Source organism: Lagopus muta, chromosome 15 (genome assembly GCF_023343835.1).
Source record: "Lagopus muta isolate bLagMut1 chromosome 15, bLagMut1 primary, whole genome shotgun sequence".
In the NCBI taxonomy this organism is placed as follows: Eukaryota; Metazoa; Chordata; class Aves; order Galliformes; family Phasianidae; genus Lagopus; species Lagopus muta.
The window spans coordinates 14,124,089-14,141,324 of NC_064447.1; the positions used below are offsets into that span (position 1 = coordinate 14,124,089).

Genomic DNA, 17,236 nt, shown 5'->3' on the forward strand with positions numbered 1-17,236 from the left:
CTATTAACTGTAACAATCTATCTGTACAGCCTTCACTAGCTGAAGGAATCAGGAAGTTTTCCTGCACATTCACTGAATTCTTCTCATGTTTTCCCAGCTGTCCCCTTGTAGCTACAACAACTGGCAGGTGCTAAGTTCCTTCATAATACTTGGAGTGTAAAGTCCCGATTTGTTTATTGTGTGGCAACTGTACTGATAGCAATTACAATGTCACAGTTACACTGTGGGTCTGTGCATAGAGCTTGTTGCACAAGAACTAAGTGTGACACTGCTTCTACAACAAAGCCAAATATGGAAGAAATAAATGTGATGCACGGCATTGATCTGTGCAGCTGAATTGCAGACATCTGTGTTAAAAGGAACATCTTTTCTACTCCATCAAAACTGTTAGTTAAAAACTGCTCTGTGTCACAGGCTTATTATTTTCAGTCTCACTCACTTCAGACTTAACATAAAGATATGCTATAATATAAAGATAAAGCTCATCTGCACTTTGAAACTGTAGAATGGGGATTTTTTTTCTTTTTTTTTTTTTTTCTTTTTTTTATTTTCAGGAGAAATTTTCTAGTTAAAAACCCCTGCAGGTGATTATTGAAACAAGTATTGGACAAAACCTTTCTCCTGCCTGGTGCTTGCCACGAGTCAGGGAGGGCTGAGGGCTGGGAGGGAACTTGTGATGGTGCTACCAGTAAATGGAAGGCCTGCTTGGCAGGGGAAGAGCCCAGAACTCGATATCCTGCTGGTGAACAAAGGGTGTGACTGTCCTTCAGGTCCAAAAGAACACGTCCACGTAACGCGAGTTTGCTCATAGGAAAAGTGGTGTGACTTCAAAGGTCTCCAAAACCTCATCATGCTGTAAAATGTCCACTGTGAAGAGAGGTAGGAATGCACTCAGCAATACAGTAATTACACATAATAATGCTACAGTGTGGAGAGGTGGGGAGGGGTTCTCTGTGTGCATTTCCTTCTCTTGAGGCTCCTTAGGCTTCTCATAGAGATGACTGCAGTCACTGTGGTAACGCATCCTAGTGTGAGCATCGCTGTCGACAGGGATTTGTTACTGAGTGGTGAATGTGCCCAGAGCTCACCCCACAGTCAGCATTTCCTGTCCAGCTGCATGGACTGAAATCTAACAATCTTTTGATAACTGTTTTCTGGTTCTGCAAAGCAAAATAACAATAACTTGATAATGACAATCTATTATTAATGTAATTAAGTGAAATTAAATCTGTAGAGAGCACAGTTTGATTTCACTTATTTATTTTTAAATGATAACCATTTTACATTTGAAGCTAAAATAAACCCAGTGGACTTTTCTACTGTTTCTCCTTTCTAGCTGTAGAGATTTTCTATACAAGAAACAGTGAGCTTTAAGTGCCCATACAAAATTGTTTGGAATGCAATGAGAACATTTTTATTTTGTTAAAAGAAAATACATTCTTAGTGAAAAAAATGCTAAGCTGACCATAAGGTTACACCATCTTTCAAAAGCAGTGTCTCGCTAGTGTTTGGCACTCAGAACTTTTTCCTTCCTTATTAATAAGCAAAATGGACATCTGAGCCTGTACTTCTCTAAAGCTGGGAACAGCTATCCCTTCTACTTCTGTGACATGGCACTTAAGTGTTGCTCTCACAGTTGACAAAGACAAGCAGGAGAACAGGAAATGTAATAGTTTAGGACAAATGAAGCTAGTTGTACTTAAAATAAAAATTAAAAAGTGGGTGAAAACTCATGGGCAGTGGAGAGAAAAGAGTTGTTGGCTTATTTAAGCAGATAAATTGACCCTTTCAGCTGGAATCCTGTTTCACTTGCCTTCGAAAGATGACACCTAGCACCCTGTCCTTCTCTGGCTGCTTTAATCTAAAGAAAGATCTGTCATCTTGTCCCACCTTACTGCATCACTGCCATCTCCTGGATAGCATAAATGTTCTACTTTCAGAAGAGACTGTTGGACAGAAAGCAAGTGAAGTGTGCCAGCAGCTACAGAACCTTTTTAGCACCTCATCTTGTGGAAACTTCTGGGAAACCAGCTTAGAGGTTGCAGCTGAAGCAGTTAGTAGGTCAGGCCAGCTTTTCCTATGGAGCATTAATGAAGTACAGTTATAATGTATTTATAATAAAATGGGATTGAAAAAAGGGACTGAATTCTTGTATAACAAAAAGTGATTGAAAATGAAATACAAGGTGCTTTTCACTTCTTCATGAGTGAGGTTCTGTATTTCCTAATTTTGTCATAACTTTGTTTCAGTGCTACACAGACCTCCAATCTGCCGTAAGTAAGGTAGGAGAAAAGCAGCCAGCCTTTCTACATTGCTAGAGATGGAAACAGTAGCTGAGTTAGTGGAAACTTCTGCTATTCATAGTTCTACTTTCCAAGGTCATTTATAAGGTTAAATCAAGCTCAATGTTCACATTGAGAAGATTTTCCTCTAGAATTGGTACTGTGCCTTTTGATGTTCAGTATTCTGCATATAAACTTTTGATGAGTCTGCTGGAGGAAAGAAGGAAAATCAAACCTTCAATCTTTCATTCTTAAGCATGAGCTTCTCTGTAGTTCATACGTTGCCCCACTGTCTGTCGCAGAGCCATTGGAAGCTCCGTGTGTTCGCTGATAGATCAGCTGTTCAGGTTCTCGCTGTGCCTCGTGCTGCATGACCTTCTGCAGCCTGAGACGGGCACACGTGTCTGTACTGCTGCCCTCAATGCCCACCTGTGTGCGATGGCTCTGGGTTTTCATACCGCACATCCAAACAGTGCGTGTCATTGCAACCCCCTGAAAGACAAATCAGATATGCAGAATGAAGTGGGTGTGCACTTTCTTGATACCATCACGCTCTGCTTCAAGGGCCTAAGAAAATAGAGGGAAATATGACAAAGGGCGTGCTGGCTGTCCTGAAACAGTTACATATCACATGAGCTTCACACACAGCAGACATCTTTCATGTTGCAACAGAAACTCTGGAAAAGATGCCCTGAGTTTCACCTGTGTGTGCATGCAGCGTTCACTTGATTGTGACTAGTGTTTGTTCAGAAAATAGTAATTAATTCCACAGTGGGGGAACTTGCATTCTGTGCACAGTAGGTGTGTGTTCCCTGGCAGCTCTCCTAACTTACCCAAACACAATGCCATCACTGCTGGTGAGGCTGGGCAGGCATGCAGCCATTCAGCTGATGCTAAGCAATCAGTGTTTCTTCACCATCTCCTCCCCCAGGTACATCTGTTGGGGAAAAAAAAAAGGAAGAAAAAAGACCTGCAAGCCTGTGTAGAGGGAAACCTAATCTTATTTGTCTTCTTCAGTAAGACAAACATATGCAAAATGGAAAGCAGATGACAATGTTGCAAAGAAAATCACATGGTGCATGTAACTAGCTTGTAAATCCCCTAACTGAAATTCTAGCTTTATTTTGTCTATACAGTAAGCTCTTACTAATTCATGATTTTTGAGAAAAGGATCAGTTGGAGATGTCATTTACATTCTAAGGAGGAAAAAACCAGTTTCTCTTGGAATTCCACAGAGAAGCCTTTAACCAAAACGTTTCACTTTGGATACATGTTTGACACTGCTGATGGCAGCAGTTGCAGATGGCTGTGATTAACAAGGGCAGCAACTCCCTACTGGAATTGTATTCCATGGAGCACTCAGCACAGTGCCTCACCTTTTCACCCTTGTTTAGTACTGGAAACACATCAGGAGCCTCGTTTTGCAGCTGGATGACCCGTGCTTGTTGCAGTCCTGCTCAGACACAGGTGGCTCTGCTGCACCCTGGCCCCAAACTGATCGGCCTAAGAGCAGCAGGGCCTCCAGTGTGCGAGTTCAGGCTTGTGCTTGTGTGCTCACTTATTTCCTTGCACCTGCCTGGAAAGGCCCACAAGCTGCCTGTTCAACACCACTGCAGCTCCAGTACCAGAAGCTGTTGTAATTAAGGCTTCCAGGGCCCCACAGAAGATCTGTCACCTTAATGCAGTCTGCTTCATACGTTTGGGTTAAAAAACAGCCTCTGTCAGTCCTTACAGATATTACAAATGGAGTAACAGGTGGAAAAACAAGTTTGCCATTTTTCATGCATTATTTATGTGGCATACACTCTTCCTTTCCTTTTTTAATTAACATTAAAATTTAGTTACCATACTTACCAATCATCTGAAACTACGTAAATATTTCATGCTAATCGTCATCTGTTCAATGATACAGTAGGTTTAAAACAATTTAATCTCTGATTTTTTTTTCTTTGAGAGAATAAGATGATGAGAACAGGCTGGGAGAGAAAAGGGAAGGAGACCAGCAGGCTGGAAATTGCTAAAATGGAAAGTCACACCTCTCTTTAAAATAAGCTTTTCTTGTTCTGTTTAAATTGTAAAATAGGAGCATCACACCACAAACAAACTTAGAGGAACTGGAAATTCTCATAGTCTTGATAATTGCTCATGTATTCACTCGTGATGCTGTTTGCCTTTGGCACAGAGGGAATGGGCTGTCAGTGTTAATGCTCATATTTGTACGTATTTGTTTGTCTGTGCTATATATGGACATACAAAGATGGATGTACTGCAATATAGCAAACACTTCAGGAAACACAGAACCTGGTGTACAGCACTGACTATCAAAGTAAAATGGTAAAAGGTACCTCCAGCAGAAGAAAGTATACCACAGCTAGAACACAGCCTGAGCACAACAGCTCTGGTCTCTTGCTAAAGAACTTTGGCCATGATGTAGCTGGAAAGAAATTATTCAACTGAAGAAACACAGAGGCTGTAGGTACTTCTTTTTTTTTTTTTTTTTTTTTTTTGCCTGATTTTAACATTGAGCAATTGAAATTTTTACTTTGGTCAAACGTACATGAAAAGTATGTGCATGGCTGGAACGTATTCGAGAGGAGCCGCACAGCAGCACAGGCAGTGGAGTCTAATGAGGAGGAGAAAGTAGAGCAGTATGAGCTCACTGCCACCTAACACCATTGGAGCTCAACTCTTAAAATTAGCAGCAGTGCCTTGTATAATCCTGTTTACTGCTTATTGGTTTTGTCTGGTCATGAAACCATGATGTTTAGGCATCTTCCAGGCTCTGAGGAACGTTGGAAGGTTTTCTCTTTTCCCTGTACCAATGAGACTTTAACATATCTAAAAACATTTTAAGTAATTGGAAGTAGTGTAACCTACTATGTCCAGGGGGGGAAAAACAGCGTATGAAACATAGCTAGGGAGAAAGTGGGTCTTCTCAACAGTGAGCATTACCCTGGTTTGGGATTGTTCCCTAAGTGCTGTGGGTTGTGCAACCTTAGAAGAAAAACAGTGCTTTGAAAGCAACTTCATATCAAATGCTGGAATAGTTAAAGAGGTGCTAAAAGCGTGGCACTGTGTGTTCCGAGGGAAGAGGACTCAAAATGGCTCTGATCCCATGAAAACTACACCATATCTTTAACTGCATAACAGTGTGAGGTGCACTGACTGACTTCATGGCAGCTCCTATATAAGGAAGGGAGGTAAATCTGCAAGGTGAGGCATGAGCTTTGAATTTTACATGTCTAAATAATAGCAGAATGTTCCATTCCATTCTTCCTGATTCATGAACAGTATTATTTGGATTTCACTGTGTGCTACATGAATGCACAATATTTGGATAAAGGAGGCTTTGTTCATGTTAATCTATGTCTAATTTGTTTCAAGTGAATTAGTTTACTTACAATGCAGAAATATCTACTGCTCACAATTTTAGTGAGAACTTGGTAGATTTTGAAATGCAAATTGATCTGAGAGTCCCATTTAGAAATTGAAAATCTTCTTGCTTCTTTGTTTTATATATGGTAGCACAGAATTCTGCTCAGCAAAACATACCTATCCATTGAGAAGTGCTTCTTCTGGGTAGTGGGGGCCTACCACGTATAGCAGACTTCAAACACTCCATTATCCTCTGAACTCTCTTCCCTTTTGCTCTGCTGTAGGTTTGACTCCTCTTTTTCTTTTTTATTCTTCCTTCACCCTCTGCAGTCACCTTCATAACAAGCACTGACTGGTCGTGTGTCAGTGCCACTTTATAAAGCTCAGCACAGACAGATTTACTCCTTGCTGCTCACTTCACGTTCGCTCATGCAGTAAGGAAAGGCAGGCTTGACCTAGGCCTGTTGATCTATGTGCACACGAGCATTAACTCCACAGGTTGTCTCCCCCCCCAAGTATTCCGGGCAAATTGCATTAGAAGCAGAGCAGTCAGTGGTTTGGAAACAACACACAGTTTTGCCTTTTCTTATTTTTTCATTTATATTAATTTCCATTAAGACTTTATGCCTTCTTTCAAGTATCTGCTGCACAATTCAATCCTGCAATAAATCTTTCCTACGAGGGAATGGTGAATTGAATGTACTTGAAGCTTAACAGATGTTTAGGTCAGTTATACTTGTGTTGCACTGTATTCTTCTGAGACTTCCCATTTCACCTCCTTTCAGGGCTAATGGCTTCCAATGACTCTGCTTCCAGCTTTTCTTAATCATCGCTGCCTTTATTCTGGGCAAAGGGCAACTGGGAAGAAAGAGCATCCTGACAGAAGTGGGAGCTCGTGATGTGCCTGACCTGTCCTGTCTCCATGCTTAGCTGTGACTCAGCCTCTTGCTCTTGTTTAATACAAATAATTACATGGCTTCATCTTGAAGACGTGAGGTTACTAGACCTGCCCTGAATGCAAAATAGGACAGGAGATAAAGGAGCGATTCTAATGGAGCGCTTTGTTCCCAGGCATCTAACAAAGTCTTTCTAGTGAGACTTGACGTTTTTCCAGTGGCCTCCTCTAAAGATAAACAAAATCCTAACTATATTTCAAGTAGGTGATGAAACCAGTAATTTTATCAATTAATATTTTAAACGTTGAAGTGATTTTCTTGGTAACTGCTAATATTTGCTTCTCTGACAAAACTGGACCAAGTTCCATTTTCGTTTCTATTTTGAACTAACTCTTCCTATCTTCTGTTCTGAAAAACAGACAGCATTCAGCATAAGCTAGAAAGACAAACAACCACTAAAATTGCTCAGTGTGAACAGTGAGATTGAACTGTAACTGCTGCAGAAGCTCTGTATTCTGGCCTTATAATGAAGATGCTTACTATCTCTTCTATTTTCAAGCGAGGCTTTCTGTTAGAAATCACTTTCCTTGTTTTTCATCTACTGTGAAGACAATTTTTCAGAGATGCAATGCTGTGTGTGGAGGAGCGTTGTGTATTTTGGGTTAGAGGCTCCTATTTATTCTTTCTACAAACAAAACCAACAGACCATTAATGGAATTCTAGCCTGTCTTGCTTTCTTAACAGAAAACACAGGGACACCAACCAACCTTGGGTAAGCCTAAAAACCTCCCCCAAGTTTCTAAGGTTTCAGCTTAAGGGATTGTTCTACTGTGCACTGAACCCACCTGAAACTGAAATAAATCCACCGTGCAATTTGACATCACCATCCATGGCCATATTTCAGACTGCGGGTAAATTGCACAGCCCAGGTTCACCTGCTCTACATGAGAGATGTTTGGTATATTTTTAAGGTCACTTTTCTTTTAAGGTGAGATGTTTTCCCAAAATACCCATCTGTAAGAAGTTGTTTCCTCTCTTCCCTGCATTGCAATACTGAGCTGATATTAACAGAACAGAACGTGTGCCTATGCACATCTATGAATACATTTTTAATTTCTAAAATAAATGTGGAAATGTTTAATATATATTTCTACTGTTTCATCATACAAAGGTTTTGTATTTAGTGTGGGGGAACGCAAAGCAAAAAAAAAAAGGTATATTTGAAAGTGAAGTGCTGTAATAGTTGTGTTTATCATGAAGACTGGTGGTTTGGGTTTGTTAATTCACTGCATAACGTGATGCCTAAAGCTGGTTTGGTTTACAGTATGTCTGTCATAAGCTGGACTGAAGCAGTCTGTTATCATGCAGTCTAGTCATATTCTGTAGTGTATTTGCATGGTTGCTAGCTCTGGGGTTTGACAGTAAATGATGACAAGGTCGAGACTTGGTTACTGTGTATTAAGAGGTCTCATTAAACCTGATCATGAGCAGCCTTAATACATAGCAAAATATCTTTAATTGACGTGACTAATACACTTGTCCTCACTTCAGGTAGTTTTCTTGACCTTTTTACAAACTGAATAATTACTAAGCACCACAGCCTGGCCCTCACTGATGTCATTATTAGTCTAGAGACCTACTGTGTTTATTAGAGCTATTTTATAATTCGCAATTGTAATCAAAATCAACTTACTGTCCTGAAGTTGTTTGGTTTCCATCCCACTTGGATGCTGTGACGTGGAGGTCTGGGCTCATTTTACCTTTCCTGAGTTACACTTCCACAAAAACATTTCTCCTGCATAAATCTGAATCAGGAGGGCTGTCCAAACGTGGTAACTCATTATTTTAAACTGGTGATAAAAGACCACGGCAGACGTCCACTTACAAAGCGTTCTCTATTTAAAGAGAAGCATCTGACCTCTAATGTAAACTTTAACTTAGATCTTAACAGGGCCATGCACTCACTGCGAGCTCTTTTCAAAGCATGAAAGAGGAGGCGAGGCGGGTGAGCCGCGCGCCCAGTGCCCCTGCGTTACTGGGAGCAGTGAAGAGATCCCAGTACAGAATGGGTTTTGTCTGACGTGCAGTGCATGGGGAGCCTTCGGTGAGGGGAGAAAGAAGATACGATGAGAGAAACGGTCACTGACATTTAAAAACAAGATGTGTTCCAGGGTGTGCAAAGAAAAGAATCCCGGAAAAAGAAGGAAATGTCGATTTCAAAGTTCTCTTCATCTCAGGATATGTTTGGGCAGTAGTCTTTGCAATAAAGGCTAAAAAAAAGGTGGCTAGTTTTCTATCCAAGTATTGAAAGCCGAACGCCTTGAAGGCTGCGGTCAGATGCAGTGTGAGACAGAAATAACAAGCCCTGAGCGCCAGGTTTTCCACCACACGCTGCGGTGAATGGGCCGCTTCAGCGCCGCAGGGCAGGGCTGCGCTCAATGCCCGCCTTGTGGGCTGCCTGGGGCTGCCTGCCCGAGCAGCGCGCCGTGCTTTGGCAGCAGCTCCTCCCAGCACACATGGGCACGGAGTGCCTGTGCACCTCCTTAAAAAGCAGCAGTAACGCACAGGGCGATTTTCTGGTGGCCGTTCCAGCATTCACCACGAATGTTTATGAACTGCCAAACGGCTCTGTGTTCCGCGGATGTGAAGCCAGGCAAACTTCACAGTCTCACGTGGATTTTTTTCCCCAATTTCTTTTCAGACTGTATCACTACTTGGTGGCTCTTTTCACAAAACTCCTCTGATTTTGAAATGCCACTACAGTAAAAAATGTAACTTCTCAGTTGATTTGGGTGAAATAAGAACTACAGCCTAAATTGCACTCACTTCTGCAGCTTTACAAACAACCAGGTCGCTTACTGATGGCCATTACTTGAAATGTTTGTGTAACTACACTGTATTTACTTTTCTACTGCATAGGAAATAATTACTGTAGTGACTCTCACTTCTCACAGTATTTACTTCTATATTTTTAATCACCAGCACCCTATCACTGTAGGTTGTTTGCATGGAACTTCCTATCCTGGTTTTAGTGCCCACTGCCTCTTCTGGGCATCATGAAAAGTGCCTGGCCCCATCCACTTGACTCCCACCCACCAGATATTTGTAACCATCAGTAACGTTACCCTTCAGTCCTCTCTTCTCCAGGCTGAACTGCCCAGGTCTGCCATCCTTTCTTCATAATGGAGATGCCCCAGGCACAGGGTTACCAGAACCCCAACGTACACCATGGAGGGATGGGTCTTGATGGCTGGGGAAATGTTGAGAAAGGAAAAGATAATAAGTTCTGCCATTTATTTTATTTAGCTGAATTTGCTAAGGAAAGGAAGCTAAGAAATCTGCCTTTCCTGTCTATGAGTTAATGCCATACAGACAGGCTGTAATCCCTGATAAAACAGCATGAGAAATAAATCAGCATACGTATCAGACCTGCTTTAGCAGGTGTGCTGTCAGTGAACTGCAGCGCCAACGCTGTGGTTAGTTAAACATTAAGGCCCAGTTTGCAGGCTGAGTGGACAGCAGTTGTTTGCACAGCAGCAGCTATCTCCAGCCTCCATGTCCTATGCCCCACATCGGCAAGAACAGTCTCTCACTGAATCAGTCACGTTACTTTGGGAGAAGGAAGGAGTTACTTTGCCTGTCACACCAAGTCTTGCCTTCACAATAACATGACTGATTATTTTCCTGTCATTTATGAGCTTCTTGGTTTGTTTGTGGCCAGATACACTAAATTATTTAAACTGCTGTGCTAAGAAACAGCAGGAAGTTTCCTATCTCTCTTAATATAGCTAACAAATGTATTAGTTACATGTATTTTATTGCTGCTTGGTAACCAGCTTCAGAGCTCAATGAAAGAAAGAAATACGGTTGTGTGTTTCCCAACAGGCCAAGTTCTGGTAGAAATTTCAAGAACGCACAAGAAACTCAATGACAGTCTAGAGGAAAGTGTAAGTTCAACCATTTCCTAACCTACCTCAGCTTTGGAAATTAAAAACCACTTTTGCCGATTTTTAATAACCCTTGATTTATTTGCTTTAAAGTTTAAGAAATTTCATAAGGAAATTATATCTGAACTGGAGAGGAAAACAGACCTGGATGTAAAATACATGACCGTAAGTACATTCAGTTCTAATACCAAAAAGGGCATCTTTTATTTATCGGTCGGTCCCCAGCAGTTTATTAATCACTGTTAGATCTGAGCTCTACTTAAACACGGCGCAAGCATTTGTGCTTATTTTGAGCTAAAATAGGAACCAGTGCATGACTTTATAGCATCCTTAACCCACAGCTGAGAAAAGCAGTTGGTTGCCTCATTTGACATGCATTAGCAATATCTATGGTAATGCTTTCTAGCTGCTTACACAAGCAGCATTGCGGAGTGCACTGAGATGTTTGTAAATGCTCTGATTGCAGGCAACTTTAAAGAGGTACCAAACCGAACACAGAAGTAAATTGGATTCCCTGGAGAAGTCTCAGGCTGAGCTGAAAAAAATCCGAAGGAAAAGCCAAGGAGCACGAAACATGATGAAATACGAGCATAAAGAAATGGAGGTCAGTGTATTGGCTCTTGGTTTGCTTTTTTCTTTTTTTAATTTTATTTTGCATGAGAACTGGTCAGCAGAAAACACGAAGCTGTTGCAGGTCCTATCTGGGTCTTTCAAAGCTTGACTTCTGAAGCCTACAACAATTCTTGTGCACGCAGTGTAAATTCACAGCTGCCCAGCGCGTTGTTTGGCAAGTTAAACTAACTTCAAAGAATGCGTATTTTTGATTTCTCAGAGCTGTTGTACGTTACAGGCACTCCTACAATAATTACTGCAGCTCAAATTAAATGCTGCCTGCGCTGCTGTACGCCTTCAGAGGTGTTACTTCAGCTTCAGGGTTTCTTAGATGGCCACTGCTTGGAGAGCGGCCTTAAAGCACCTCAGGAGCTGCACCTTTGTGCAGCAGTTTACTCAGCCACGTTGTGTAAACGCGGCAGTAATTTGCTACTAACGCGTTTCCCGACGAAGCCCTTCGACTGATTCATTGCCTTCGCTGCTGTTCTTACACAGCATTGCCATCTTGAGGCCAAATAAGAAAAGGCAAGGCGGTGCAGACAGAGGACTTGTTATTTCAAATGAAACGGAAACTATTTTCTGACACACAATGTTAGGTTACCTGTTATATTTTTTCCTCTCTATTTTTCTTTTTTTTTCTTTAAATAAAGCTTTGTTTATAACAAGGCACATAAACATAAATCACACCAGCTCTTACTTCTTACAGTGTGTTTTAACCCACATTCAGAACAGTTCATTTTTAATGTACTGGACTGAGAATTTAAGAATTAGCCTTTAAGCACATTTTAGCCACAAACTCATAAGCTCAGATAAATACATTTCAGTCTCTTTAGTAACTCATTTTTTCCTCTCTAAGATGAAGTATTGATTCATTACAGCTTTGTGAGAGTAAATATAACTGCTATAGAGCAGATGAAGATAATCAGTCCAATTAGAGAACACCTGCAGCCTTAAAGTTGCTCAGTTGCTGCTGCATTAAAGTCACATTCTTCTTTGCTACAGCATTTAATTTAGAAGATAGAATTATTTTTCTTGCTTTGCTTCATTGTCTACACACACACACAGAGTAGAATCATAAAATCATTTAGGTTGAAAAAAACTCTTAAGACCATCAGGTGCAACCATCAGTGACCTACCAAGTCCAGCCCTACACCACGTGCCACGTCCACACATCTCTTCAGCTCCAGAAACAGCAGCTCCACCAGTACCTGTGCAGATGGTCCAGGGAGGCCCAGGCACCATGAAAAAATTCCTCCTGACTTCTGAATCTCCTCTGGTGCTTCACACCCCGATACTGATTGCCTGTAATAGAATACATGTGTGTCTGATGAGATTGGAGAAGTCAGATGTGTGCATAAAAAGAGAATGACTTGGAAGCAGAGCCACTCCACCCCACCTTTCTGATAACTTTCTCTTTTTTTCTTTTTCTTGTCTTTTTGGAACACGCTTCAGTAACTGGATAGAGTATCAGATAAAACTCACAGGCTGTATGTGAATTATTTCCCTTTTTCCCTTAGTATTTGGAAACCGTGAGCTCTCGACAGACTGACATTCAGAGATTTATTGCAGAAGGCTGTAGAGAAGCTCTACTTGAAGAAAAAAGAAGATTCTGCTTTCTAGTTGACAAGCACTGCAGTTTTACCCAGCACATGCACTTCTATCACGCTCAGGTTGGTGGCATGCATGTAAATAAAAATGAAGCTCCTGAAATCTAATCATATCAGAGATCTTAAAATCTCTCCTAGTATCTAGATGAGAGTGCCACAAATAGTTCAGATAGCACTGGGAACACTGCAGTGCCAGATGAGTGCTGTGATCTGCTTGTAGAGAATGTCTGCAATGTGATATTCTCGTAAAGGTGCTGTTGCAAACAGTGAAAGGTTGCTATGACTTCTTAAAAAATCACACATTAAGAAGTTTGGTATTTCTAACATCTGGCCCTGAAAAAGGACCATCTCTTTCTTCTATATACTTCAAAGAGGTATTACTTAGCCTTGAACATGTTTGAAAAGACTTCCATTTCACTTCATTTACCATGTTCTAACAACAAAAATTAGCAAGTAGTTCTGTGTAATTTTATGCCAAACGTATCTTTGATGAGAAACTCTTACATTTGGATGCAGTGTGCAGAATTCCTCAATGCCAAGCTGCCTGGGTGGCAGGAAATCTGTAGTGATGCCACCAAAGTTCCTGAAAAGGTCAAAATGATGATTGATGAAATAAGGACACCTGGTTCCACTCCAATATCAGGAACTCCGCAGCCTTCACCAATGATAGAGAGAAACACCGTGGTATGTCATTCCCTGATGGTTAAAGGCTCTCTTTCAAATGGGTCCAGATTGTCTTCGCTGGTTTCTATTGTACTTTAGCATTTGGATTCAAGGCTGTAACCTGCATCAGCTGAAATACGCTGGGGTTGGGTGGGAAAGCAAAACCATGAAGCTGAATGGTTTGCTGCTGGAGAAATGCAGAGTAAAGCAGGCAGAAGCTCACAGGCAGAGAAGGCTGTTTCCAGTTGGGTGTCCAGGGCTTTCCTGCAGACACAGCCTTAGGACCACCCTAGTTTTTGCCACTCTATTTCCAACACTCCTGTCTGTAAGTGCTAGGAATTGCATACTTGAGGTTGAAGATAAACAAAATTTTACCCTTTCCTTCTTCCCTCTGATTCTTATTACAGAATATTGAAATAGACATCAAATTCTCAATTCCCCTATTTGCACGTTGTGTTACCATTGGTTATTGAATTTCTAAATTCAATACCTCCAAAAGTTAAGTTAAGAAGTGTACTGATCTGTGCATGAGTGGGCTGTTTGTGAAAACTGGGCTTCCATAGCATTTCCACTAGTTGCTGTGCATCAGGGAACAGGATCCTTGCAAACTATTCTATCAGAAGTTTCATAGCAAGGTAGGCCCAGCAGAAAGGCCTTACATAGGTGTGATCTGGGAAAACCTGAGCGTTGCTTTCTAGAGGTTATGTTGCAAACACAGGAAGTCGTGTCACCTCTCTATTAGGACAACGTTTTTCTGATTCTAGATTGGAAACAACTTTTATGCTCACAATGAAAATGCATCAAAGGTGCCCCCTGCTCCTGTTGGCAGGGCGTACACCAGCCCACTTGTGGACATGTTTAACAATCCTGCCACGGGCCCAAAGGTGTCTCCTGAAAGAGCAACCAATGCAGCAGGTGAGTGGCATTTCACTGCGAGCCACGTGTGTGCAGGGCTGTGTTAACAACTCGGAATTCTCTTTGGGATTTTGTGACTACTACCAGGATTTGAATTCCAGGATATGTGGGGGAGTATAAAATGGTCTCTGCAGAGTGTTCATGTATCAGTTACCTAACAGGTGAAGTGCATGTCATAAGGAGGAAATAACTGTTCACAATAAAATGAAGCTACCTATCGTAAACTTTCACTTCCATCATTTGCCATGCATCCCTGGTTAGCACAGCTCAACTGTCTCTGTGCCCTCAATCCTACCAGAAGAATACACTCTATGATTTTGGACCAAATATCCACCATTATTTCTGTGCACACTAACAGACAAGAACATTGCAGTCTTGGTATGGTTTCCTTTAAGAGTGTACAGCAGCCAGGAAAAAATGCACATGGGACAAAACAAGCTGTCCTGTACTTCTGAAATGTAAAATGCTGTTATTTTATTAGTATTTTATTAGTTAGTAAGATATGAGTCTTTGACTTACTCTGCTACAGGGAAAGAACTAAGCCTACATCACAACAAAACAAATGCAGTGCTAGAACACTGCATTCCCTCCTTAAAACTGCCTTTAATGTGCATTATACTGGTCAAATAACGCACATTTTTGAGACATCCTTTAAATCATCTTCTGGAAAACATCCCATACCTGCAGAGTGCCAAGTGTCTGCACTTCTCATTGATCCAGGTGAAGCTCAGTGCTGGACATGAGAATGAAATCAAATCTTGGGCTTGTTTTAAGAACGGAAAATTTTCAGAGTCTTTTGCAGCTGCTTCTGGTTAGCATTTCTTATGCCAAGCAGAAGAAAGCAAATTAACACTTACATAACTTTCTGTGTCTGTTGGTTCAACGTTGCTGTGGTAGCACGTGTGCATGTATACAAATACCAATGTTATGAAGAACTCTGGTGATAAGAAACATTGGTAGATAACTGAGAGTCTACAACAGAACAAAGTCCCACAACTACACTTGAGTACTGCTTTACCAAACCTGCTTCTCCTGACAGCTAATTGTATTTTGTTAATATGGTTAATTTTGCTTTTAATTTTGCAGAGAATTCAGATGATGCCAGTTTATCGCGCTCAACTTCAGTTGCCACAGGGCTGAATATAATGAAAAGGCAGAAAGTGAAGACGATCTTTCCACACACGGCTGGAAATAACAAGACTTTACTTAGCTTTGCACAGGGAGACACCATCATACTTCTTGTATCTGAAGAAAAGGATGGCTGGCTTTATGGGGAACATGAGTCAACCAAAGTGTAAGACAATCGATTTATTACCCAATTTGAACATGAAGGAAAAGTGTCTCTAGCAGGAATTAGTACATGGTTTCCACTTTTTCTGCTGTCACTGACTGGGAACTTCTATCAGGTGAATCTCACCGCACGTATTTCAGGGAGATCTTGTATACTAGAACCCAGGCCTTTAAATATTACATCTTCTAGAGTCTGTTTTGTCCAGTGTTGACTTCTGAAAAATCTTTCCAATTTTATAACATATGAAATTGAAATCCTTTTCCATTACAGAAAAGGATGGTTTCCATCATCGTATACTAGACCACTAGAAGAAACAGAAGAAAAAGCCTTTGTTCCAGTGCCAAGGTAATATTTAGAATGGAATCTGCAAAAAATACCCAAATCTTCTTTCAAATGTATTAGAAATATTAGTTTTCTGCTTACACCATCAGTCGTTCAGCAACACGTAGAGGAAGTACCTCCTGTCTGTACTGCCACACCTAGATCACATTGCCATGTGGCTACAGAGACCTAAGAACGACCATCACTCCAACTTTACAGTCCCACGGACTTCAGAGAGATCATATGCCTTAACTACACATTTTTGTTCTTTCCTGGGACGAAAGACAAGGAGGAAAGGTGTATTATGGAACTGAACATGTTACCTGCTGGGTTCTGTCTTGCAGCACTGCGCCGGTTAGAAGTATCAGTTCAGTCAATCTTGCAGAAAAAGCTGGTGTTGTCCTCCCGCCACCAGACTATCTGGGTTCAACTCCAGATAAGAGAATGGAGTCTTCCAAAGGTACTGCTGCTAAAACACCAGCTGAGAAACCAGAAAGTGCAGGTCCGGTAAGTAACCAGTGCCATTAATCTGAATGTTCTGCTTACTCCTCTTTACCAACTTAACTGAGCTCTTCAATGAGCTCCTTGATACTGTTCTATACTCTTCAGTATGATTATGCTTTTCTGGTATCTCAGTACCTAGAGGAGAAGGGTGACAAATTGTTTGGGGATATAATGAAGAGCACTAGAAGCCCCATTCTGCACAGCAGAGAAATGGAATCTGTGAATCTTGAGAACACATTCTTATGGAAAGCAGTACTTTCAAATTAAGTGTCTGGGAACTTCTAAAATAATTATGAAGAAAGAGTCTATATTTTGACACACACATGGTTTTCATTTTTGGATAAGAAAAGCAATAAGCCTTAACAATTATATAATGTCAGATTTCTACCCAGGTTCATTTATTCTGACTATCTGTTGAGAGCTCTGGGGATCAACATGTCCTTCAAGTGTAATTACACTCACAATAGTTAAAAGGTGTATCAGCCTGTGAAAGCTGCCAGGCCAGCAGTACAGAGAGTTCTTTGCCCTGTCACAAGTAAGAGGTGACGTACTGTAGACCTCTAATGCACCACTCTGCCTTGGTGTCACCGTGCTGTGCTGCAGCCTGGCCTCAGGTGGCTCTCAAGAGTGGCCAGCCATGAGGACTTTCTTTCTGTAGTGTTGGTTCAGGGGGGTTATGAATAAACTTAAGGCTTGTGGACTAACATTCCTGTTGCACTGAAAAACCAAGAGAAAGGTGAGTGATTTTGGCTGATAGGTGAGGATGGAATTAACTAGAACTGCTTGTTCATCCTGGAAGATTACAGCCTTTCAGCCTTTTAGG

General features: G+C 41.2%; 1 protein-coding gene and 1 long non-coding RNA gene across 4 annotated transcripts in view; one reads left to right on the forward strand and one right to left on the reverse strand.

Moving 5' to 3' along the window:
* The window catches only part of BAIAP2L1 (BAR/IMD domain containing adaptor protein 2 like 1), a 34,817-nt gene that overhangs the window by 13,995 nt on the left and 3,586 nt on the right, over nucleotides 1–17,236 (forward strand). The window contains exons 4-12 of the mRNA XM_048961891.1: nucleotides 10,439–10,500; nucleotides 10,594–10,665; nucleotides 10,967–11,104; nucleotides 12,630–12,782; nucleotides 13,236–13,403; nucleotides 14,147–14,297; nucleotides 15,384–15,591; nucleotides 15,859–15,933; nucleotides 16,254–16,416. Of these exons, the coding sequence (XP_048817848.1) occupies nucleotides 10,439–10,500; nucleotides 10,594–10,665; nucleotides 10,967–11,104; nucleotides 12,630–12,782; nucleotides 13,236–13,403; nucleotides 14,147–14,297; nucleotides 15,384–15,591; nucleotides 15,859–15,933; nucleotides 16,254–16,416 (1,190 nt within the window). The remainder of the gene's footprint in view (nucleotides 1–10,438; nucleotides 10,501–10,593; nucleotides 10,666–10,966; nucleotides 11,105–12,629; nucleotides 12,783–13,235; nucleotides 13,404–14,146; nucleotides 14,298–15,383; nucleotides 15,592–15,858; nucleotides 15,934–16,253; nucleotides 16,417–17,236) is intronic.
* Nucleotides 2,206–16,344, reverse strand: LOC125700766 (uncharacterized). 3 transcript variants are annotated; one of them, XR_007380054.1, is made up of 5 exons: nucleotides 16,233–16,344; nucleotides 12,249–12,414; nucleotides 8,247–9,803; nucleotides 3,116–3,219; nucleotides 2,206–2,774 (listed from the first exon to the last, which is right to left on the reverse strand). It is a non-coding gene; the product is annotated as an uncharacterized LOC125700766 (long non-coding RNA). The 3 variants fall into 3 exon arrangements; XR_007380053.1 differs by lacking the exon at nucleotides 16,233–16,344 and having other exon boundaries at nucleotides 9,679–9,803; nucleotides 12,249–12,623; XR_007380052.1 differs by lacking the exon at nucleotides 16,233–16,344 and having other exon boundaries at nucleotides 12,249–12,623.